General features: G+C 48.4%; 1 protein-coding gene across 6 annotated transcripts in view; it reads left to right on the forward strand.

The window, feature by feature from the left end:
• Window positions 1–26,032, forward strand: part of fars2 (phenylalanyl-tRNA synthetase 2, mitochondrial) — an 88,646-nt gene that overhangs the window by 16,388 nt on the left and 46,226 nt on the right. For all 6 annotated transcript variants that reach the window (XM_086192214.1, XM_086192216.1, XM_086192220.1 and 3 more), the window contains exons 2-7: window positions 1,270–1,589; window positions 2,650–2,736; window positions 6,929–6,988; window positions 7,069–7,237; window positions 7,319–7,481; window positions 7,592–7,723. In XM_086192214.1, the coding sequence (XP_086048340.1) occupies window positions 1,270–1,589; window positions 2,650–2,736; window positions 6,929–6,988; window positions 7,069–7,237; window positions 7,319–7,481; window positions 7,592–7,723 (931 nt within the window). The remainder of the gene's footprint in view (window positions 1–1,269; window positions 1,590–2,649; window positions 2,737–6,928; window positions 6,989–7,068; window positions 7,238–7,318; window positions 7,482–7,591; window positions 7,724–26,032) is intronic.

Raw genomic sequence — 26,032 nt, forward strand, 5'->3', positions numbered from 1 at the left:
GGTTAGTGTCAGGCATTTAGTTGTGATGGTTGGGGTTGAGAGAAAGGAATGCATGAAGGTCCTCAGAAAGATATCAGTACAAGGGTGTGTGTGTGACCTCATCATCACTGACCATTATATGACATCAGCAGCAGAGGTAAAAGCTTTCATAGATTAAGGAACAGCAATCCATTTTGCTGCAATGCCACTGCAATGCAACACCCTTGTTCGGGGATGCTGCGTGTGTGTGTGTGTGTGTGTGTGTGTGTGTGTGTGTGTGTGTGTGTGTGTGTGTGTGTGTGTGTGTGTGTGTGTGTGTGTGTGTGGAACACAGCTGATGATGTCTGTTTCTCTTATTTGAACCTTTTTGTGCTGTTGTGTAATCATAAAAAGTGATGTGTATGAGAGAGCGAGAAGAAGAGAGACATGATTTGATATTTAATATTTTTTTGTTTTCCCTACAATCAGGTCTCATTCACATTCGTCACGGCAACGAGCTGGTGTCAGATGTTTGAGTCAGAGGTTTTCTTGCACTTGATTGGACAAAGACGGTTTCATTATCATGAATCTGAATGTGGATGCTGACAAATGTCATGTTTTTATTCTCCCTCTAAGTGGACAAACATGAAATATAACCCTAACCCATGACCTAAAATGCAAAAGAACAAGAAAAGAACCCTGAGGAACACCAGCTAACATGTTAGCCATGATAAGCAGCTGCTAATAATTCAGTTGTTGTAGAAAATGGTTTGCAGGTAGCATCTAAAGAGTCAGATTATTATTATTACTATTATTATTATTTAGATATTTCTGAATAAAAGAGCCCAATAAGCACGTAAATGAGTGAATATTTTACTGTAGACTTTCACTGTCAACTTGAATAAAGATGGTTTGCTAACATGTTAGCGATTATTAAACTGCCACATGGTAGTGTAGAAGCATGTCAGTGTTCACTTTTATTTAACCAGCTCATAACCACAACTGTATCAAATGTGATGGACTCAGAGTCAAGAACACAACACTTCTCCATTTTGCTCTGTGGTGGTGGTGGTTTGCTAACTTGTTAGCTTGACCCAAGTTGCTTCTTTGATTATGTGACATAATACGGTTGTAAGTGTTTGCTGAATTGATCCCACCAGCTGCAACTGCATGCAATAATAATGTGAACGGCAGATTATTCTCTCACGGCGGAGTCGCCCCCTGCTGGACGTTGTCCAACACCAGCATGTTTCTAACCTGCTATTGTGTGTTGTGGTTCAGACATCTAATCTACCTTATTGCTGCCGACAGCTCCATGGACACATCGCCATGATCCTCTGCCAGCGGCTCCTCCCCTCCTTGCAGTTCCACCCCTTGCCCCCTCCTCTGTGTGTGCCAGCCTTCAGGGCCAATGGTGGCACAGCAGCACGGAGGCATCTCAGCACAGATGGCCCTGCTCCTCAGCTTGGTATTGGTCAGGAGACGGTGGAGGTGTTGGGAAACTCCTACCCCCGTGACGATTTCACTAATGTCACGCCAAAGATCCTGGCCAAAGTTGGCCGCAACCTCCACAACCAATCCTATCATCCTCTCTGGCTGATCAAGGAGAGAATCAAGGCTCACTTTTACAGGTGGGCGTCGCACCTATTAGCTCTGAAACCTGATGCATAACAGTGTGTTGTGAGTAGCTGACAGGTAAACAGGTACGTTGTTCAAATCCCACCAAAGTGAGGCACAGCAAGCATTTTCAGCCCAGATCTGTTGCGCAGCCAGAAGGAAAAAAACGCAATGACGCATGATAGTCTTCAGTCGTCTTCTGATGACAGTGTGGCACATATATTACCCACAATGCAACTCCACTGCCAAAAGCTAAATCAAAGATTTTGTTGGTAGAAGCAACTCATGGAGCTGCTGCAGCTCTAACTCCACCCCCTTCATTGTCAAGCAACACAAACACCCAGGGGGTGGAGTTTTTGCCCTCTGATTGTTTCATGCACCCTGAATCACAGCCAGCTTCAGCTCCTGGTCATGTTTGGAACTAAGTTTTCATCAATTGTACTTGTTTACATGTCCTTCAAGGTGTAAAAACTGGCCAGGCTTGGATATTAGATAACATCAGTAATCATGGCTTCTCCTCAGTGAGCTGTAAGTCGCCTCATTGTCCTGAAGCTCCTCTAACAGCCTCCACATGTCCTGATATTTCTGCTCGCTCTTTATTTTCGGTGTCCAAACTGCTGACCAAGTCTCCCGGCAGCTTGCCGTGTCTTCCGGGGGACGCTGAGCATCAATGTTTGCTGCTCATCATGGAAACAGTGTTATAGTACTAACTCACCATGAACACACACACACACACACACACACACACACACACACACACACACACACTCTCAGCGCATTAATGCTGCATGAAGAAGTCTGGGGTGCTGTATAACGCTGCCATTTCACAGGTCGTGACCTTCAGAGAAGTCTGAATGACCCCGAGGGCTGCTGGGTAATTTCAAACCAGATTAAAACCTGATTCAATGCTGTCCGTCACTGCTGGTTCACTCTGAATGCTTCCTCCTAGTTTATTGAACTTGGACATTATTGATGAAGTGTTTTCTTTATCCAGATAAAATAGTTTGGTCAAGCCACAAAATGAGGATGTTGATGTGTTGCAACCATAAATGTTTCAGTATCTGTTTCCTGCAGCGCCTACATCGGTCGCTGGGGCAACCCACTGTTCTCTGTCCATGACAACCTGTGCCCGGTGGTAACCGTGGAGCAGAACTTTGACAGGTCAGCCACTTCACTCATTGATTAGTTAATTGGTTGTTTTTATAAAGTTGATGATCTTCCAGGTTCAGTTCATCAAGATCATCTTCACTAATGAACCCTCTGATGATGCTGGAAGCCTGGATGCTACATTAGCAGTGCTAAGCTAACGTTAGCCTAGGAAGGAGCTACACCAGGGTCACATGACTTCAAGGTCACCACCACTAAGCTTCAGGCTTCTTGTTTCCCCCGATGACCTTTAATGACCTCCATGACCTCTGTAGGCTCCTCCAGACTCTTGTTAGCAACCCAGGTTTTTAAGACTCCACCACTCCAACATCCACCGGTCTGGTGTTTACTGGTGGATCTGATGTAGAACTGAACCTCCAACATCCACCGGTCTGGTGTTTACTGGTGGATCTGATGTAGAACTGAACCTCCACCATCCACCGGTCTGGTGTTTACTGGTGGATCTGATGTAGAACTGAACCTCCACCATCCACCAGTCTGGTGTTTACTGGTGGATCTGATGTAGAACTGAACCTCCAACATCCACCAGTCTGGTGTTACTGGTGGATCTGATGTAGAACTGAACCTCCACCATCCACCGGTCTGGTGTTTACTGGTGGATCTGATGTAGAACTGAACCTCCACCATCCACCAGTCTGGTGTTTACTGGTGGATCAGATGTAGAACTGAACCTCCACCATCCACCAGTCTGGTGTTACTGGTGGATCTGATGTAGAACTGAACCTCCACCATCCACCGGTCTGGTGTTTACTGGTGGATCTGATGTAGAACTGAACCTCCACCATCCACTGGTCTGGTGTGTACTGGTGGATCTGATGTAGAACTGAACCTCCACCATCCACCGGTCTGGTGTTTACTGGTGGATCAGATGTGGACCTGAACCTCCAACATCCACCAGTCTGGTGTTTACTGGTGGATCAGATGTAGACCTGAACCTCCACCATCCACCGGTCTGGTGTTTACTGGTGGATCTGATGTAGACCTGAACCTCCACCATCCACTGGTCTGGTGTTTACTGGTGGATCTGATGTAGAACTGAACCTCCACCATCCACTGGTCTGATGTTTACTGGTGGATCTGATGTAGAACTGAACCTCCACCATCCACCGGTCTGGTGTTTACTGGTGGATCTGATGTAGAACTGAACCTTCACCATCCACCAATCTGGTGTTTACTGGTGGATCTGATGTAGAACTGAACCTCCACCATCCACCTGTCTGGTGTTTACTGGTGGATCTGATGTAGAACTGAACCTCCACCATCCACCAATCTGGTGTTTACTGGTGGATCTGATGTAGAACTGAACCTCCACCATCCACCAATCTGGTGGATCTGATGTAGAACTGAACCTCCACCATCCACCGGTCTGGTGTTTACTGGTGGATCTGATGTAGAACTGAACCTCCACCATCCACCGGTCTGGTGTTTACTGGTGGATCTGATGTAGAACTGAACCTCCACCATCCACTGGTCTGGTGTGTACTGGTGGATCTGATGTAGAACTGAACCTCCACCATCCACCGGTCTGGTGTTTACTGGTGGATCAGATGTGGACCTGAACCTCCAACATCCACCAGTCTGGTGTTTACTGGTGGATCAGATGTAGACCTGAACCTCCACCATCCACCGGTCTGGTGTTTACTGGTGGATCTGATGTAGAACTGAACCTCCACCATCCACTGGTCTGATGTTTACTGGTGGATCTGATGTAGAACTGAACCTCCACCATCCACCGGTCTGGTGTTTACTGGTGGATCTGATGTAGAACTGAACCTTCACCATCCACCAATCTGGTGTTTACTGGTGGATCTGATGTAGAACTGAACCTCCACCATCCACCTGTCTGGTGTTTACTGGTGGATCTGATGTAGAACTGAACCTCCACCATCCACCAATCTGGTGTTTACTGGTGGATCTGATGTAGAACTGAACCTCCACCATCCACCAATCTGGTGGATCTGATGTAGAACTGAACCTCCACCATCCACCGGTCTGGTGTTTACTGGTGGATCTGATGTAGAACTGAACCTCCACCATCCACCGGTCTGGTGTTTACTGGTGGATCTGATGTAGAACTGAACCTCCACCATCCACCAGTCTGGTGTTTACTGGTGGATCTGATGTAGAACTGAACCTCCACCATCCACCGGTCTGGTGTTTACTGGTGGATCTGATGTAGAACTGAACCTCCAACATCCACCAGTCTGGTGTTACTGGTGGATCTGATGTAGAACTGAACCTCCAACATCCACCAGTCTGGTGTTTACTGGTGGATCTGATGTAGAACTGAACCTCCACCATCCACCGGTCTGGTGTTTACTGGTGGATCTGATGTAGAACTGAACCTCCAACATCCACCAGTCTGGTGTTACTGGTGGATCTGATGTAGAACTGAACCTCCACCATCCACCGGTCTGGTGTTTACTGGTGGATCTGATGTAGAACTGAACCTCCACCATCCACCGGTCTGGTGTTTACTGGTGGATCAGATGTAGACCTGAACCTCCAACATCCACCAGTCTGGTGTTTACTGGTGGATCAGATGTAGACCTGAACCTCCACCATCCACCAATCTGGTGTTTACTGGTGGATCTGATGTAGAACTGAACCTCCACCATCCACCTGTCTGGTGTTTACTGGTGGATCTGATGTAGAACTGAACCTCCACCATCCACCAATCTGGTGTTTACTGGTGGATCTGATGTAGAACTGAACCTCCACCATCCACCAATCTGGTGGATCTGATGTAGAACTGAACCTCCACCATCCACCAATCTGGTGGATCTGATGTAGAACTGAACCTCCACCATCCACCGGTCTGGTGTTTACTGGTGGATCTGATGTAGAACTGAACCTCCACCATCCACCGGTCTGGTGTTTACTGGTGGATCTGATGTAGAACTGAACCTCCACCATCCACCAATCTGGTGGATCTGATGTAGAACTGAACCTCCACCATCCACCTGTCTGGTGTTTACTGGTGGATCTAATGTAGAACTGAACCTGCTAGTACCTTCACCGGCTGAGGTTATGTCTCTGACCTGGAGACCAGAGAACCAGATGTTCTACCGGCAGAGTGCTATATACTCTTAAACTTGACGTTGAAGGTGTTATTATTAATTTGTAACTACCAGAGTTTGCAGTACTTGAAGCAACATCATTGAGGTGGAACACTCTGATCAGTAGAATGTTGCCTCTCTCATTCCTCGCCTCGTTTTCTCCTCCTTTTGATTCCATTTTCCTCTTCTGAGCTTCGTATATCTTCACTTCGCACCTTGAGTTGAACGCGTGAGGCAGAAGAAGTGAAGACAAAGTTAAAGAAGGAACTAAAAAGTGAAAACCAAGGAGCTCCTGTCCACCAGCGTAGCCGTCGATGCTAGTAACTCTTCTGTTATGTCCAGTCTGTGGACCTCACGTTCAGTTCTTCCTGTCCCAGCTCTGTTGGTTTTAGTTGGACTTCAAGTATCACATGACAGTAATTCTCACAGTAGCAGATTAGAGTGACCCAGCATCCTGGATGAAAAACCTCAACCCTACAATCAGGGCTTAGCTTTTGTCCTATTAAGCACGTTGGACCTGACAAGCACAGTTAAACCAGAACATTCACACACACACACACACACACACACACACACACACACACACACACACACACACACACACCTGTCACGTCTGCTAATAAAAGGTGCTTCAAAGTCAATAAAAGCTCTCTGATCAAAGTGTGTTTTAAGATTTAACGGATCTACAGATCTGAATTCTAACGCTCCGTCACGTCCAGTTTTCAGTCGCCGGATCAGATGAAAGAAGCTGAAATAGCGGCAGGCTCCATGGCGCCTGCAGGAGGTCAGGGACGAGGGCTGGTTAGAGGTTGCAGCGAGGCTGAGACGTCCTCAGCGAGGCTGTAAAATCAGAGCTCTGATCGACCCAGAGCTCCAGAAGATTTCTGCTTTAGCACCAAATGAATAGGAAACTGTTTTCCCTCAAAATAACAGGTCTTTTTTTCTCACAAATTTTCATGAGGAAGTCTCCAAATATATTTTAGTTATTTTCTTATCGATATTTTCTGGTAAGTAAGCAGCTCAGAAGCTGTAATAAACACGCCTTCATCTCTCTGCAGTTTTAATTTCCTTCAGTAGAAACGCTGAGCACTTCTAGTCTCATTGGTTGTGTGTGATGTGACTGACAGCTTGCTGATCCCCCCCGACCACCCCAGCAGGGAACGTGGTGATAATTACTACCTGAACAGGTGAGTGATGGCGCCCCGCCCATAATGCATCTGTCGCTTACATGTAGACCCCCATCAGCAGCCACTGTGTTCTGGTGCAGGACGACAATGCTCCGTGCTCATACCTCCGCCCACCAGAGGGAGCTGGTGAGGTCTGGTCTGGACGCCTTCCTGTTGGCTGGAGACGTTTACCGGCGGGACCAGATCGACGCCAGTCACTACCCTGCCTTCCACCAGATGGAGGGCGTCAGACTCTTCTCCAACCACGAGGTGGGAAGCACATTTGAGGGGGTGAAATCTGACTCAGCAGGAAGTGGCATTTAAAATGCACACGATTATCGTGTCTCTCAGCTGTTTTCAAAGGTGCAGAATGGTGAGGATTTGAGCCTGTTTGAGGTCGGAGGTCGCAGGACGTCTCAGAAGCAGGAAGCACACACGCTGGAGGCTGTCAAGCTGGTGGAGTTCAACCTGAAGCAAACGCTGATGCAACTGGTCACTCACCTGTTTGGAGAAGGTGAGATGAGGCACTGACAGGAACTTCAGTTAAAAACTTTGAAATGTTCACCCAAAACAGCTCCTCAGTCCACTTCTCTCCTCATCTCCCCGTCCTCCTCCTCCTCTCAGAGCTGGAGGTGCGCTGGGTCGACTGTTACTTCCCCTTCACCCATCCTTCCTTCGAGATGGAGGTCCACTTCCAGGGCAACTGGATGGAGGTGCTGGGCTGCGGTGTGATGGAGCAGCAGCTGCTGAAGACTGGTCAGAACACACACACACACACACACACACACACACTGGTTTCCCAGCACACATTTCACCTGAGGTTGGAACGCGTGCTTGGAAACCACCCTCCAGACCTGCTGCAGGTCAACTGTTCTTGAAACAGCTCTACCTTAAAGTCACCCTTCAGCCAAAAGAGTGTTTTAGCTTCCACGTCCTCACTCATAGAATTCTTAAGCCTCCAAAGGTGTTTTTCCCTCCTGCATCACTTCCTCATGACTTTAAGCTCGTGGAGACTGATGGCTAACGGCGGCAGCTAACCGTCCGTCCCTCTCTGTGAGATGACATCACTTCCTCTGACTCTTGATGAAGCGTTGATAGGAGTTGAGCTACGGCAGCGTGGCGTGGCGCAGGTGCCGCGTCAGGGCTGAACCGGTTCAAAGGCTTGTTGGTTCCTGACGCCTCTGATAACTTTGTTCTCCAACCTGCTGGTTCATGCCTGGAACTGAACACACCTGAGCAGGAGTGGGAGGAGACAGGTGTCGATTGATTGGTCCCATGGTTGTTGTGAGGACAGAGGACACGAGCAGACACGTGTAGCAACATTTGTCCTTCTCATCCTCTCTCCCTCCTGTCAGTCTGCTAAGTGGCGAGCTCGTCGCTCTGCCCTTGAACAAAGCTGTAGCGCCGCGCTCCACTTCACCGCTGCTTGTTCCAATCAATAATACATGCTCTCAGACGGCGAGCTGCTGGTCCGAGCCGCCGCTACTCTGAGGTACAGGCCAGGAGAGAGTTGAGAGAACAACACACTCCATTTTCACAGGAAATACACACAGAAAAAAACAATCGAAAAAACAGAAAAAGTGTCTCTGGTTGCCTTGGTAACCAGTCCAACCAGGAAGTGGACGCACACTATGGAGACAAAACAGGACGCACTAGTCCTACATTCTGTTGTCTGGAATATCAGCGCCTCATCCGAGCTCCTCAGAGGACGAATGATGGCGCTCACTTTGATGCTCTGGCTGCTCGCCATGCCAGCCGCCAGGAAGGCATCAGCTTCAGATGGTGCTTGGGATCAGCCGGTATCCACCATGTTGCTGTGAGATAAGAGTGTGAGAGTTTGGGACAACTGGGAAGACGCCGGCAGACGAAACAGCTGCTCAGTCAGGTGACCTCAAGATTCACTACGAGTGTGAAACGGCGCTGGGAGGTTCTTCTGCTGATGATTGAGCTCGTTAGTGTCATCACAGTACAACACGTAGATCACGCACACACACAAAAACACACACCACTCGACTGTGCGTGCTCGCATGTGCATGTGTGCGTGTGTGCATGCCTGTGTGTGTGTGTGGGGAGGTCAGACTCTGATTTGAACTTCCACTGCGGGCTGTTAAAGGAAGTTCACATCCTGCACGGTGGTTTCATGCCTCTGTGATGCCTGCTTGTCGCAGTGACCTTTGACCTTTGCCCTTTGCCCACCAAAGTGTCTAAGCTCATCTTTGAGTCCCAGTGGATGCTTGTGCCACATTGGAGAAATCCCCTCAAGGTGCTTTAGATCTCTATTGCGTTGACAAAACCACCTGGAGGACACTGTCCCTGGTGCAGGACCTGCTCCTGTCTCTCTGTCTTGATGAGGACATTTTATGTCATTGGAAGAAGGTCAGAGGTCAGTTTGAAGGTGAAAACTTGGTATTTAAGCTTCAGGTTGGACATCCCACACTTTCACTGCCAGATGGTTTTAGTCTACTGTAATTTTTGTGTTTATTCCGATATTTCTTTCTTTCCGTGTGTGTGTGTGTGTGTGTGTGTGTGTGTGTGTGTGTGTGTGTGTGTGTGTGTGCCACCAACAAACTTGTCTCCTGCCGTTGAGAGTGATCAAATGAAAGGGGGAACGATGAACGTGTGTGTATGAATGTAAGAAGTGTTGCTGCAGAGCCAAGGATACACACACATAGACACACACACGCACGCGCACACACACCAGGCACATGCACGCCTCTTTCATTCTCACCCCTCCACCTCCCCTACACATCCACTGCGGCAGTGTGCCTGGTTACCGTGGAAACCAGTCATTCACCCCCCCCCCCCCCCTCCACATACACACACACACACACTTCTTTTTTTCTGGAGCACAGTGAGTGAGAGACAATGATGAAGGGAAAGGGGAGAATGGGGGGAGGGGTGAGAGGACCAGGATGGAGGGGGATTAAAGGAGTGGCAGCACGGCGTCTCCGCGGGGACACACCAACAGGGGACACCAGTTGGCGTGTGCATGTTATTTAATGGTGTGACGGCCATATGTGTCGCCGAAGGCTCAGGGGGAGGAGGGGGAGATAATGGGGGGGTGACAGGAGGTGAAGAGGAAAGGTGGAGCTAGAAAAGGAGAAAAATGTTTTGAGGAAGGAAACGAGTGGGGGAGAGAAGTAAGGAGAGAGGAAGGATGGAAGGGAGCATGAAGGAGGCAGGGAAGAAAAACAGGAGAGAAGGTGAGAGAGGGGTAGAAGTTAAGGAAAGATGAGATGAAGGGAAGAGGAGGGATGGAGAGAGGGGAGGGAGGGAGGAAGGGAACACCGTTCATTCCCTAATGAGGGAGGCGGGCGAGCCCAGTTCAAAATGAATGGAGGGAGAGAGAGAGAGAGGGAGAGAGTCAATTTCTTCTTCTCTGCTTATTTATTCATCAGGTTCCCCTGGAGATGGAATGTCTGCGCGTGCACACACACACACACACACAAACACAGGATACCTGAGTGTGTTTGTGTTGTGCGTCTGTGTGTTTAATGTGTGTCTTAAAGTGTCGCTGTGTGTTTGTGTTCATGTGCATGCGTCCTTTTTGTTTTTGGTATTTGTGTGTCTTGAAGTGTGTGTGTGTGTGTGTATTTTTAAATATAGTGTTTTTATAGTGTGTGCATCTGTTTATTTGTGTGTTGATTCTGTTTGTGTATTCGATTTTTTTTTTGTATTTTTTTTTTTGTATTGTTCCTGTGGCTGTGCATGTGTGATCTATCCATAGTGTGTGTTGTGTGTGTGTGTGTGTGTGTGTGTGTGTGTGTGTGTGTGTGTGTTGGGGGGGGGTTTCCTCTCCAGTGTCAGCAGACAACATATGGGACGCGGAGTTAATGACCACACCTCCTCGCCAAAACCTGATTTACACACACATCCATTCTCCCTTTGGGAGATGTGTGTGTGTGTGTGTGTGTGTGTGTGTGTGTGTGTGTGTGTGTGTGTGTGTGTTTGTCCAAAGGATTTTGCGTGTGTGTGTTCAATTTGGGTGGAGACAGAAATCTGATTAAAGTCGTGTTGGCCACAATTAGCAGCCTCTCAAACCCGCTGCCTCGGGCCCTGAGGGACTCAGAAGCGTGTGTCAGGTATTCATCATGTTGTTGGGGCATCTGTGTGTACGTTAAGTGCGGGGACATTTGTATCCATACCTGAATACGAGGACACATCTGCCTTCACGGACAGAGAGTGAGTCCTCATAACGCACTTCAGTACAGCCGTGGGTAAATCAACAAATGTGTAATGTCCTCAAAAGTGATGAAGACAAGACCGTGTGTGTGTGTGTGTGTGTGTGTGAGAGAGAGAGAGAGAGAGAGGTTCAGGTGGCACCTCTGAATAAATCATGTGACCCTTCCCCTCCCTCCCTCATCCTTCCATCGTCTGTCACCTCCACAACGCTCATTTGTTCTTTTTTCCTTTCTTCTTTCTGATGAGTAGGCAGTTTAATCCTTTTTTTGTGTTACATCTGTCGAAGGATGGAGGGATGAAAAATGGAAGTGAAAAAGATAAACAGTCAAGCGTGGCAACTCTTCTGCTTAATTGTGTTTTAAAGCTTGTAAAGGCCTGCCCCTTCTGACCTCTGACCCTGATGTGGTGATTGACAGCTTCATCATACGTCCCTTCCATCTCTGTCACCTTCTTGTTTTTTCTCTTTCCCCCCCCAATTTCCTGCAATCACACTTTCCTTCTTCCTTTTTTCTGTGTCTCATCAAACCCAGCTTTAATCTAATTACAGTTTTTAAACTCAGGGCCTTTGATGTAAACCTCAATGGCAGAAACAACAATCAAAAGTAGATGCTTTTCTGTTAAAGGTGTGAAATGTGTGAGTGTGCAGTTCAACTAAAAACTTCAACAAATTGTTTAAATGTCATAAATACAGACATCATTATGATTCTAACACCAGCAGCAGGAGAAGAACCACAATGTCTCAGAATCCTTGAATATTTTAAAAGCTGATGTGTGGTGTAGAAACGTTTAGTTTGTGAAATGTACGCTAAAACTGTAATCCTCAACTCAAATGTGTTCATAAATGTGAGAATTTTGTACTAGTTTTTGTTCTGTTTGATTATCGAATGTCTACTTTTTGACGAAGTCATGTTTGAAAGTGTTTTTGGTTTGATAATTCAAATTTTTTTAATGTTCCACACAACAATCCTCAGCCTGTCACTCACGTATCGGCCTGTCACTCACGTCTCGGCCTGTCACTCACATATTGGCCTGTCAGCTACGTATCGGCCTGTTAGCTACGTCTCGGCCTGTCACTCACGTATCTGCCTGTCACTCACGTATTGGCCTGTTAGCTACGTCTCAGCCTGTCACTCACGTCTCGGCCTGTCACTGATGTATCGGCCTGTCACTCACGTATCGGCCTGTCACTCACGTATCTGCCTGTCACTCACGTATCGGCCTGTTAGCTACGTCTCAGCCTGTCACTCACGTCTCGGCCTGTCACTGATGTATCGGCCTGTCACTCACGTATCGGCCTGTCACTCACGTATCGGCCTGTTAGCTACGTCTCAGCCTGTCACTCACGTCTCGGCTTGTCACTGATGTATCGGCCTGTCACTCACGTATCGGCCTGTCACTCACGTATCGGCCTGTCACTCACGTATCGGCCTGTCACTGATGTATCGGCCTGTCACTGATGTATCGGCCTGTCACTCACGTATCTGCCTGTCACTCACGTCTCGGCCTGTCACTGATGTATCGGCCTGTCACTCACGTATCGGCCTGTCACTCACGTCTCGGCCTGTCACTCACGTCTCGGCCTGTCACTCACGTATCTGCCTGTCACTCACGTATCTGCCTGACACTGACGTATCGGCCTGTCACTCACGTCTCGGCCTGTCACTGATGTATCGGCCTGTCACTCACGTATCGGCCTGTCACTCACGTATCGGCCTGTTAGCTACGTCTCAGCCTGTCACTCACGTCTCGGCTTGTCACTCACGTATCGGCCTGTTAGCTACGTCTCAGCCTGTCACTCACGTCTCGGCCTGTCACTGATGTATCGGCCTGTCACTCACGTATCGGCCTGTCACTCACGTATCGGCCTGTCACTCACGTATCGGCCTGTTAGCTACGTCTCAGCCTGTCACTCACGTCTCGGCTTGTCACTGATGTATCGGCCTGTCACTCACGTATCGGCCTGTCACTCACGTATCGGCCTGTCACTCACGTATCGGCCTGTCACTGATGTATCGGCCTGTCACTGATGTATCGGCCTGTCACTCACGTATCAGCCTGTCACTCACGTATCAGCCTGTCACTCACGTCTCGGCCTGTCACTGATGCATGGTTGGTTAGCGACGTATCAGCCTACTAAATGAACCTTCTACATGTATGCAGTCAAATCAGTGACCACATGGGGTCTATTTTTATTCCTGTACTACAATTCAGTCCGTGGGTGATCAGTGATTTGGTACTGGTCTGAACTCTGTATCAGGCCCTGCGTCGCTGGTGGGTGGGGCCCTTCCACTGATCCCATCATCTCCCACCGATTCTCTCTGGGTTTTCTTATCAGGGGCCAAAATAAACTATTAGCTCATCTTAACTCACCTTTTCTCTTTTTCATCACACCATTCGTTCCTGCTTTCTTTTGTCTGTCTGCCATCACTTAATTCTGTCAGGCCTCTCTCATTATCCTCTGCTGTTGTCACTCCATTCTTTTCTTTTTCTTTCACGATTTCATCCTTTTCTTCTCCTCTTCATATTTAGCCATGTCTCCATGACTTCCTTCTTTTCTTCTTCTTCCATCTCTCCAACATTTCATCACTGCAATATGTTTGCCCTCTTTTATCATCCTTTCCTTGTTTCCTTCTTTTATCCCTTCGATATCCCCGCATGCTTTTCTTTTCCTCTCTTTCCACCAGCCTGTCTCATAGTCAATTTTCTCCTTCTCTTTTCCTCCCATCCCTCGATGACATCAATCCTTTTCTGTGTCCTTATCAACCTATTTTCCCTCCCATCTACCTTTATCCATCATTTTTACTTCATCCATCCCCACTAACTGGTCGACAGCTGGTGCACACACACAAACACACACACACTCAAACATGCAAACACACACACGCACAAACACACACACAAACACGCACAAACACACACACAAACACGCACAAACACACACACAAACACGCACAAACACACACACAAACACACACACATGCACACACACATGGACACACACATGCACACACACATACACATAATATACTAGTAAAAGGAATAAGGGTACAAATAAACCTGCTTCACCATAAAAACAACAACAATAAAAACAAACATAAACCACAAGAAACACAAACACAGCAACACATACACACCTGTCTTTTGTGTGTGTGTGTGTGTGTGTGTGTGTGTGTGTGTGTGTGTGTGTGTGTGTGTGCAAGTGAGCGAGCGAAGGGCAGAACAAACATTTGTCTGTGCAGCGATCCATCTCCACCCGCCTGGCGTCCTCCATAACAAACAGACGGGGGGCGGTGTGTGAGTGGGGGGGGCTGGTGTGCTACATGTAAAGAAAAAAAAGGTTTGATGTCTACTGGAGACTTTGTGTGTGTTTCTGATCAAATTAATCAGCGTGATTGATCAGGTACACCCCAGAGATCCAGTTCATAGATCTTTCTGTCAGACCTGATGATTGTGGATGGTCGTGTCACTCTCTCTCTCTCTCTATCCTCTCACTCACTCTCTCTCTCTGTCTCCTCTCTCTCTCTCTCTCCTCTCACTCATTCTCTCTCTCTGTCTCCTCTCTCTCTGTGTCTCCTCTCTCTCTCTCCTCTCACTCTCTCTCTGTCTTCTCTCTCTCTCCTCTCTCTCTGTCTCCTCTCTCTGTCTTCTCTCTCTCTCCTCTCACTCACTCTCTCTCTCTGTCTCCTCTCTCTCTCTCTCTATCCTCTCACTCACTCTCTCTCTGTCTCCTCTCTCTCTCTATCCTCTCACTCATTCTCTCTCTCTGTCTCCTCTCTCTCTGTGTCTCTCCTCTCTCTCTCCTCTCTCTCTGTCTCCTCTCTCTGTCTTCTCTCTCTCTCTCTCCTCTTACTCACTCTCTCTCTCTGTCTCCTCTCTCTCTGTCTCCTCTCTCTCTCTGTCTCCTCTCTCTCTCTCTCTGTCTCCTCTCTCTCTGTCTCCTCTCTCTCTCTGTCTCCTCTCTCTCTCTCTCTGTCTCCTCTCTCTCTCCTCTCTCTGTCTCCTCTCTCTCTGTCTCCTCTCTCTCTCTCTCTCTCTGTCTCCTCTCTCTCCTCTCTCTCTCCTCTCTCTGTCTCCTCTCTCTCTGTCTCCTCTCTCTCTCTGTCTCCTCTCTCTCTCTGTCTCCTCTCTCTCTCTCCTCTCACTCACTCTCTCTCTCTGTCTCCTCTCTCTCTCTGTCTCCTCTCTCTGTCTTCTCTCTCTCTCTCCTCTCACTCACTCTCTCTCTCTGTCTCCTCTCTCTCTGTCTCCTCTCTCTCTCTCTCTCTGTCTCCTCTCTCTCTCCTCTCTCTGTCTCCTCTCTCTCTGTCTCCTCTCTCTCTCTCTCTGTCTCCTCTCTCTCTCTCTCTCCTCTCTCTGTCTCCTCTCTCTCTGTCTCCTCTCTCTCTCCTCTCTCTGTCTCCTCTCTCTCTGTCTCCTCTCTCTCTCTCTCTCTCTCTGTCTCCTCTCTCTCCTCTCTCTCTCCTCTCTCTGTCTCCTCTCTCTCTGTCTCCTCTCTGTCTCCTTTCTCTCTCCTCTCTCTGTCTCCTCTCTCTCTGTCTCCTCTCTCTCTCCTCTCTCTATCCTCTCACTCACTCTCTCTCTCTGTCTCCTCTCTCTGTCTCCTCTCTCTCTGTCTCCTCTCTCTCTCTCTCCTGTCACTCTCTCTCTGTCTCCTCTCTCTCGCCTCTCTCTATCCTCTCACTCACTCTCTCTCTCTCTCCTCTCTCTCTGTCTCCTCTCTCTCTCTGTCTCCTCTCTCTCTGTCTCCTCTCTCTCTCTCTCCTGTCACTCTCTCTCTCTGTCTCCTCTCTCTCTCTCTGTCTCCTCTCTCTCTGTCTCCTCTCTCTCTCTGTCTCCTCTCTCTCTGTCTCCTCTCTCTCTGTCTCCTCTCTCTCTCTGTCTCCTCTCTCTCTCTGTCTCCTCTCTCTCTCTGTCTCCTCTCTCTCTGTCTCCTCTCTCTCTCTGTCTCCTCTCTCTCTCTGTCTCCTCGCTCTCTCTGTCTCCTCTCTCTCTGTCTCCTCGCTCTCTCTGTCTCCTCTCTCTCTGTCTCCTCTCTCTCTCTGTCTCCTCTCTCTCTCTGTCTCCTCTCTCTCTCTGTCTCCTCGCTCTCTCTGTCTCCTCGCTCTCTCTCAAGTTTATATCAAACAATAAAAACTGCAAAAACTAGCAGTTCTGCTGGATCAAACTAAATCCTGACATCAGCAGCCGTTGCTGCACGCGCGCGCACACACACACACACACACACACACACACACACACACACACACGCACACACACGCACAACCCAGATGAGGCTGATTGTGTTTGCCAAGGTTGAAGTAGATTCACTTCTTCATTGAAAATGGCATTCATGTTTTGCTAGCATGTCGGTGTGGCAGTGGTTAGCATTAGCATGCGTGCAGCATGAAGTGGATCCATGAGCTTATTGCAGCTGGAGTTTTAGCCTCAACTACGGTCGTTGGAAACCTGTCAGTCTGGAGCTTCATCTGCCTGTTGTGCTGCTGTTGTGAGGCCGTCTGATGTGTTCTGTGCTTGGCGTGTAGACAGACAGAGTTGCGTGTACATCACACCCTTCAACAACAGTGGTATTTTCTGCCTTAGCGCTCCTCATTCTGACTGGTTAAATATTAAAGTGGTGTAGTGAGATCTGCAGCGAGGAGGTCCTGCTGCTAAAAATACTCAGCAGATAAAAATAGAGCTCGTTTCATGTTGAAGGTCTTGATTTCACTTGGAGGGAAAAGTGTGTTTGTTTTCTAAATTCCTGAGCTGTTGTGTTGGTTGTGTCTCAGAACCACTCGTTAGAGCCAGTTAGTGCTCGTTAGTACATCCAGATGAGAGGCTGTTCTTGAAATCTGCTGGTATCAGAGCACCTGCTGGAAACTGGGTTTGAAAATGAGACTGAGGGACAGAGGAAGTGAGGTTCTGAGGTTTAAATCTCACAGCAGCCAAAGTGAAAGAACGTGGATGAAGTACAGCCTTGAACATCATGGGACGATGAAGATGAAGCTTGTGACTTCATGCCAGCTGAAGCTTTTGTTAGCTGCTCCACAGTGCTAACAAGCTAACAGGCTTCATTTGGGCTCACTGGATGTAGCCTGACGCTCGCGCTCATCACCTGTCAGGCTGAGCCAGTTGTTCCGAGCTAGATGACGGTTCTTTTCCGGGCGTTTGGTGGCATGACATTCCAACCATGCTCTTGGTGAGATCTGATTTTTATCGTTGGTTGTTGACCTCAGAGGTCATTTCCACATGTCGTCATGGTAAAACCAGTTACCCGTAGCAAGTTGTCAGGACATTTTCAGGTTGTTTTGGTGGCCCACCAGTGCCTACTAGGTGTTTTATATCGGATGCCGGCTGAACCCTTTGGTGTGCAGTCAGACATGGTTACACGTCGGCCTCATGATCTAGACCAGGGAGTGGGAGGCGGCGTGCTAACATCTGTGACCTGCACATATCTTACAGTACACAAAGACTGGATCCAGTGCAACATGGCTGCTCCCCAGACTCTGGTGAGGTCATCAAACTGCTCAAATTAAGAGTCTGCTGCTGTGTTGCCTGATTCTCAACTCAAAGAATCCTACTTTAATGCACCGTTGGGTTGTCAGAAGAGTTGATGCGTTAACTGACTGCCATGTTGAGCTGAAGCAACCCCAATCATGTGTGACAACAAATACCTGTGCATTACCTTTCACAAGATATCTGAGAGGACACTTGCTGCGGAGCGTCTCAGATGTCCTCCTGAGACGACGCCTGTTTCTCGTGGAGTCACTCATGAATCACACAGAGCTGAGATGAACTCCGGTGGCGTTTGATCGGTGAACGGCAGCCACTGAGCCGACGTTCATCCTGCAGCTTCTCGAGATCCCTCTGCTGACATCACGGAGATGAGACAAATCCCCCAACACGCTGCTCTGGCGGCGGCGACGCTGGATGTGGTCGGATGTTTGTCGGAGCTTTAGTGTGCTAACGAGCATCTCTGGGATTTGTCCTGTGAAGACTCTCGCTCGTGATCTGCAGTCGGGCTCCGCCTGAACTCTGTCAGTCAGAAGGCCGGCCTTTTGACTGACACTGATCCAATTAGGCGTGCTGTGATGGCACGATGTGAAAGAAAGGACAGACATGATCAGGACTAAATGAGAGGGACGGAATCATAATGATTTAGATCAGAAGCCGCCTTTACAGAGTTAACCCTCGCTGGCATGGTGTTCTCTTACTGCGTCACAAATAAAAGCCTTTTGCGCGAAAGCTGATGAAGGATTTTAGTTTCAATCAGTCAGAAGTTGGGTGGTCCAGCAGGGCGCGGTCTCGGCGGCTGAAGGACTGTCTTTAAACACGTCCTCATTTTAACTGTAAACGTCGTCGATCAGAAATCTTTCATTATTTTTTCCTACAAATTCAGTTCCATTGCAGCGATGTTGCCTTCAGCTCTGCTTTATCATTATTGTGACCTACTGTTAGGAACTAGCCTGTGAACACAGCGTAGCACTTAGCTCCCAAAGAGGTTTCCCCCAGGAGGGTTAGAGAACAAAAACAGAGCAAGAGGGGAGAATCCTCTGATTCCAGGTAACAGGAAAAAAGTATGACTAAATATCGCTGGAACCTTTATCACGTGACGAAGACGAGCCAGGACTCAACGTTGATGCTGATCATGTGTTGACATCATGACTAAATGTGTGATGCAGTATTGTTGACGAATAAAAACGAGATTAAATGTGGTTTACAAATTAAAAACATGCTAAAAGTATACATACATATATATATATATATGTATGTATGTATAAATATATATGTACATATATATGTATATGTACATATATATGTACATATATATGTATATGTATAATATAATATGTTTTTAAACGTTTACACATTATTTTGTTGAAGTACTCCATTTTCGCACTGCGCAGCTCTACGTGACGTCACTTCCCCAAGCCCAGGCGCGTGGCGTTATTTGGAAGACGCATGCAACTGCTGGTGCCAGAGAAGTTAGAATCCAGCGCAGACGACATCAGCGAAGGTTGTAAATTCTACAAGTCTACAGTTTCATTTAGCAGAGCTTTTGTCCAAAGCGACGTACAACACAAGCAAGAATTTAGACCTAATTAAGGAAAAGTCTCTAGGAAATGCAAAAGTGCTTCAGTTGTGATTTGGTCACAGGTGCTGCCATCTAGTGGAAGAAGAGGTGTCACCCCCCCCCCCACACACTTTTTTTTTTTTTTTGTGACAAACATACAACATGACACAACCCAGTTAGTGCTACATAGTCACTGAGTGCTGGGTCTTGGACCCTCTGACTGATTCTACCCCAAAGAGGAGCAGAGTCAGGTTCAGTGCCTCGGTGCTCTCTGAACAATTGAGTCTTCAGTTGTCTCTTAAAAGTAGAAAGGGACTCAGCAGAACACACAGAGTTCGGTAGTTGGTTCCACCATTTGGGAACGACAGAAGAGAAGAGTCTGGCTAGAGATTTGGAGCAGTGCTGGGCTGGAAGCACCAGGCGTCTTTGGCATGCAGAGCGTAGTGGGCCAGAAGGAGAGTAGACCTGGATCAGGGATTCCAGGTAGGCTGGAGCCGTTCCTGTGATTGTTTTGTGAGCCAAGAGAAGTGCCTTGAATTTGACCCTGGCTGCCACTGGAAGCCAGTGAAGAGAAACCAGCAGCAGGGTGACATGTGCCCTTTTGGGCTGGTTGAAGACCAGACGTGCTGCTGCATTCTGGATCATCTGCAGAGGCTTGAATGAGCCTGCAGGGAGGCCTGCCAGAAGAGAGTTGCAGTAGTCAATGCGTGAGATGATCATCTTGGCTCAGGGGAGCAAAGGAGAAGAGTGAAGCAGCAGTGGCAGGTTGGTGCTGACTGGACTGGTCAGGCTCAGAGAACTGGTTGCTGATTGCAGCAACCTTTTCAGAAACAAAGGAGGCAAACATGTCTGAAGTCAGCGCAGTGGAAGGCTGAGCAACTGGAGGAGAAAGCAAGGAGTTAAACGCCATAAACAGTTTTCTGGAATCAGAAGTGGCACAGATCTTGTTCTGATAGAAGGCTTTCTTAGTGGACTTCGAAATTCATGTCAGTGTCTGGTATGGAAGGATTCTCAAGGCTGTTGCGAAGATAACCTGGTCTGAATTGTGACAGGGTTTGGCTCAACATGTTGGTTTTGTCTGTGCTTCTCATTGCTTATTCTTTGTTGACTGGGTTGAACAGAATTGTTTTTCTAAAACGAGACTGAAACACTTGGACTTTTAGTCGCCTAAAACTTGACTGGCCTAAAAAGAAGATGACATTGACTAAAACTACTAAAAACTTAAATGTTGGCTTAGACAAAGACGAGACGAAGACTAACATTAAAACAGGCCGCCACAAACGGCGCCAGTGCAGGGTTTTCACTGCTGCCGCCGGACGCTGGGTTTATCTGATACAAGAGGAAATCAGCTCTGATACTTTTGGTTTGAAAAAAAGTTGGAAGTCAATGTGAGATTAAATGATGAGGACAGATGTTGTGTGTGTGTGTGTGTGTGTGTGTGTGTGTGTGTGTGTGTGTGTGTGTGTGTGTGTGCAGGCTCATCACGTCATAACATAATCGAGCATTCAGGCTGAGAACCAGTTAGACACCAGCTGTGCATCATTTATCATGTAACACACACACACACACACACACACACACACACTGCAGAGTGTGACAAAAGATGAGTGGTGAAGTGCACAGATGGCCATGGACACACACACGCATATTTAACACGTCAGCACACGTCGTCATGCAGAAGAAGGCCGTGATGGAGGCAGTGGTGATGAGGTCAGGTTTATTCTCCGCCGCTGCAGGTTCCATGTATGAAGATGAAGGAGATGACATCAGTCAGTCATGCTAGCTGCCTGGCGCTGAGTAACCACCAGAGCAGCGAGCTGCCTCCGCACAGTCACATGACCCAGACACACCATCAGTGGCACTACAAGAACCTCCATGTGAACCCAGCTGAGACGTGCAGCACCAAGAAGAAGAAGAGGAAGAAGAAGAAGCAGCGCAGGAACGCCAGCAAGACAGACGTGCCAGAATGATCACGTCCTGCTGGGTTTGTGTTTACGTCAGTGCTGTTCAGAAGTGGAGCTTTAAAGACCTGCGTCTACTGCAGGGTCATGTGACCCAGGAGTGAATGGCCAGTAAAGCCTTTCATATGACGGACAAACGGCAGTTGTTGGCAGGTTTATGAGTTAGTGGGAGGGGCTTTCTATCCACCTGACGAGGTACGTTACACGCCCAGTCACTGTGGCGTTCAGTGGCGATACCTGTGAACCTCCACTGTTCTTGATCCCAAACTGGTGTCAAACCAGTGAAGTGCGTCAACTGCCTGCTGGACTCAAACTGTTGCGTGGGTGACCACCTGAGGAGCCTGATGCCAGCGCGTCATTGGAACTTGGCTCCAGCGTGAGCACTTGCTGATGAATGTGGGTTTGGTGGGGGTCCGTCCTGGGTGAGCGTGGCTCTGCTGGTGGGAGCTGTTGTGTGTGTTTTCGTGCATAAACGGTGTGTTTTCTCGGTACACTTGTTTGGCTTCAGGGAGGAAAAAGTCCCACTAATGAAGACACAAACACACAGTCGTTAAGACATCAGTTGTGTTTAATGAGCCGAGTGTTTCTGAGTGTTTGTGGTTTCGAAGGTCGGCTGTGAGAGAACAGAATGTCTAATGGGGACTTCAGCAGCGCTTGATGTCAACCCCAGGATGTGGTGGGCGGTGGGGGGTGGGGTGGGGGGGTAATGGAGATAATGAGCAAAGAGAAAAATGGATGAGTTGAACAGCAGAGAGGTCTCACCGCTGACGAGCACTTCTGTATCCAAGCGTTCCTCCTCTCCTCGTTTGACTGAATCACCTGTTGCCACCTTGGTGATGATGTCGGACAACCAGGGCGCCACTCTGTGAAATCTACCGCAGCTGTCCGGAACTAGCCAGCCGGCACCAGAAAAACCTTTATTGGGCACTTGTATTGACTTAGCGACTGCAGCGGTAGGACAGCCAGAGAGACAGCGGACTGGACCAGAGACGGTGGCCATGATGGAGGCAGAGAGTGAGGAGGAGGGGAGGAGGAAAGAGTTCCAGATAAGGAAAAGCAGGAGGAATTCTTTTTCTTTCAGACATTTCTATCAATGCTTCAACATTTGTAACGAGCACATTCAGCGTTCTACCTGTTCGCCGGCGGCCGTTTACCTTCCTGCCAGGATGGCCATGAAATCCAGATGCAGCAGTAAAACTGTAAACCTGACAGATGGCGCCGCTTGATATCAACTAAACGCCACGTTTTATTGAAGCTTCTCAGCTTTATTGGATGAAACTAAATGGAGCTGTCGCTGGTTTAATTCCCGGTACATGTGACCTTTTCCCATCCAGGGCATGATGGCGTGCGTATCAGATGTCAATGACCAGATGGTAAACATCTCTGAACGAGCGTTGAAATGGCACATTTTAAACCTCCTCATCCGTTGTAATTTAGGATGTAGATTTAAGGCCTTCTCCACTTCCACAGACAGACGCCCTCTAGTGGCTGGGGTGAATACAACAGCGGGTGGCCATTCAAAGACCATGCACCATGGCCACATAATCACATGACCAGCGCCATAGACAAGTATGCGTCCCTCTGTGCTGGTCTGGCTTGGTCAGTGGGTACTTTAGGCGTCGGATCTGTCAATGATTGACGAGAGTTTCAGGAGGCTCCAGGTCTGCTATGGCGTCATGCAGCTGTCAAAATCATGAGAGCGCAAATACAAACTAAAGGAGCTCAGGATCAGGAATTGAGGGCATAAAAAACACAACATTGAGAGGTCAAAAATAATCTTGTGGCATTAAAGTTTTGTCCCCAGCGTGTAACCCACATAGAAGAAGAAGGAGTAGAAGAAGAAGTTCGCCTAGTACTCCTGTTAATGGTCAGCGGCGCCAAAACTAGCCAGCTCCATGTTTTGATTCTTATTTTAAGTGTTATTGTGAAGTCCTGTTTAGATCAACAGTTGGGAGCAACCAGTCTGAACACAGCAACTGTCTCAGGAGGGAATGGAGTCACAAGAAAATTGATTCAAACAGCTGACCGATAACAGACGTATTCCACCGACGAACTTCGATCGGCAATCGTCTCGTCGAGCCTTACCCCCCTGATGTATTTCAGGTAGGAAAAAATATCGAGAGCAAAAAAAACATCCTGAAGCGAGCGAGCGTGTGAGTTAGAAGAGAGAGCGAGCAGCGCCACCGTCTCACAACTGCTCTGTCACCATTTACACGCTGAGACAAAACTTTAATGCCACAAGATCATTTTTGACCTCGCAGTGTTTCTGATGCCCTCCATTCCTGATGCTGTGCTCCTTTAGTTTGTATTTGCGCTCTCGTGATTTTGACAGCTTTATGACGCCATAGTCTGGCAGTGGATCCTCAGCAGTAGAGCAAACACCCACTTCACCATTGCTGTTGAGACAGCGAGTAAAACGGCACCTCGTTCAACTCGCCGGGTTTGAACTATGCTGGGTGTCTGTCAGGAAGGGGGAGGGAAGGTCACGGTTGTACCTCCTCTGTGCGGCGACAGGAGTGACATGAAGGACAAAGCTGCTGGGAAGTTAATGATGACTCCGCTCGTCGTGCAGAAGTAAAGGTTACGAGTCTGAGTCGAGTCGTAACCTTTTACATTCCTGCCCGGGACCGAAGGTCAAGTGTGAGACAGCTGAAGGTCGGAGGAGAAACTCCACCGAAGAAGTACAGACACAAACCTCGCGGCTTTGTGCTGACGCAAAGAAGGAAAGCAGTCCAGTGAGCCGCTGGAGGGAAACGTTCCGCCACCGATACGATGGATGTCTGTCCGGCCGCGTGACCGGAGCCTGCTGCTGGAACAGGATGTTCATATTATTGTTATATTGGTGACATCTTGTTTCCTGGCATCTGATTGGGTGATTAGTCCTGAACCCTCAGCTTCTTCCTTGGCCTTCATCTCTCCCTGGTCCTGTTTTCTGTTTGTGCCAAACCACATCTGCATGGCTGGAAAAGTCTGTCCATCAAGAGTTTGTTGAAACATCCTTGGAGGAGGTGAACCTGACATTTACCCCCGGAACTGGATCACGACACCGAGTTCCTGTGGCGTCCTCGCTAGAGGGACGTCTGACTGTATTTTTGATCAGAGGCCTCCAGTGAGAGGAAGACTTGTCTGAAGTTTAGTTTTTTTAAGTGTGAAGAAATCGTCATGAATCCAGGCTTTAAGAGTGGCGCTGGGAGGATTTCCCAGAGAGAAGGGTGTCCCTGTGAGGACTTGAACCACGTGTTGGCTTCCTCTGGGGTCTGGCTCAGACCTGAGGACATGGACAGATTCCTCAGTTCAGAGATATTGAAAGGGAAAATCAGAACGTTGTTGGAGGTTTGTGTGCGTCAGTCCTATTTTCATATACATCGTCTCCTCATTTTCAACTGTTAAAGTTCAACGTAGCCTGGTTCTCAGTCCCAAGAGGAGGGGCTCCACCTTCTGGTGTGTCTGTTAGGATAACAAACGGTACGAAACCTTCTCTAGAAGTGGGTGTGTCCCATTCATGGATCCAAACTGGAGATTTGAGGGCTGGGAAACAAATGGCACGCCCCCTGCAGGTGAAACAATGCAGCAAACATCAGATTGTGTCAGCTGAAGATGTTCCAACCTGGTGTCCATGTTGGCAACAGGCTAACTTGCTAACATGCTTGAGCTGGCTACGAAGAGCTGGAGAAGCAGCAGATTACAAGACCTCAAATGTTACAAGTAGAAAGAGGAAGTGAGATGAGATGAACTTCCTCCCTCTGGCGGTGGAATCCAACCCTCTGACAATGTTCAAGTCGTAAATTCAGGACTAATGAGCTCAACGGAGCTTATTAACCAGAAGAGATGAGAATCGCTGAGATGTTCCACTGTTTTTAAGGATCGTCTTGCTCTGGGTTCCTTATGAACGGAGGCAGAGAAGTTCCTCTGTCGACACCAGGACGTCAGCAGCTCCGGGGTCGGCGTTTAATCCGAGCGTGAGCGAGATGACAGCTGGATGAACACATGAATAAATGATGAGCAGTGAGGATTTATATATTTCAGTGTTCATTCATGCACGTGAACACGCTAAATAACACGTTAATTACTGAGGTAATTCGTGTCCCGCCTCTGAAGGAGCCCAGGGCCCAACAGCTGATGGAGGATGACAGTGGCACATCGAGGAAGACAAAAGGAAACGTTTGAGTGACGGCGAGAGAGCAGAGATGAAAGGAACGCCACGGCGAAGGTCGACAGCAGCACCTGGAGACGGCTGAGAGAGGACGTCTGAGTGGTAATTGGACTGGAGGAAGTCTGACCTGCAGCTGCCTCCACTTCTCGCCTCCGTCATTACCGAATGTCTGCTCAGCGGGAGGGTGAAGATGGCCGTCGTCCTCAGCTCAGCAGGACTCAAATATCTGTGCACAGCTGATTTACATCCCAGGCAGCACCTCGTCCATGGGGGGCATCAGAGTCCGTTCCAACAAGTCCTCCGACCTGAACGACCCCACAGGTGGTTGTTTGTGGCGCCCCCTGTGGCGGCAGCTCCTATGACGCGTAGTATGGTCCTGTGTTGCTAAGGCGTAGTTTATTGAGTTTTACCTGTTGAGAGGAGAGTGAGGGAAGCAGAACGCCATCATCATGGTGGCTTACAGCAGAACGATCCAGGCTGCCGTCGCCAAGCTGGTCTGAAAACGTCAAGTTAGAATACGAAACCTTTGGGACTGCAGCTCTGCTCTGTTGGTTTATGCAGCAACGATGGACGGATGCGTCCTGCGACGTGCTCGCTCGAGTCCTCACGTCCTAGGTGTGTCACCGGCGTGTGTTACAGCAGCGACATCATCATCTGTTTTAATGGCTGACTGTTAGACCGCTTGTTCCTGTCCGCTCTCGTTACTGTGACGACCT

The sequence above is a fragment of the Aulostomus chinensis genome, chromosome 21, assembly GCF_037954235.1.
Source record: "Aulostomus chinensis isolate RoL2024-O1b breed Wild chromosome 21, RoL_Achi_v1.0, whole genome shotgun sequence".
NCBI lineage: Eukaryota > Metazoa > Chordata > Actinopteri > Syngnathiformes > Aulostomidae > Aulostomus > Aulostomus chinensis.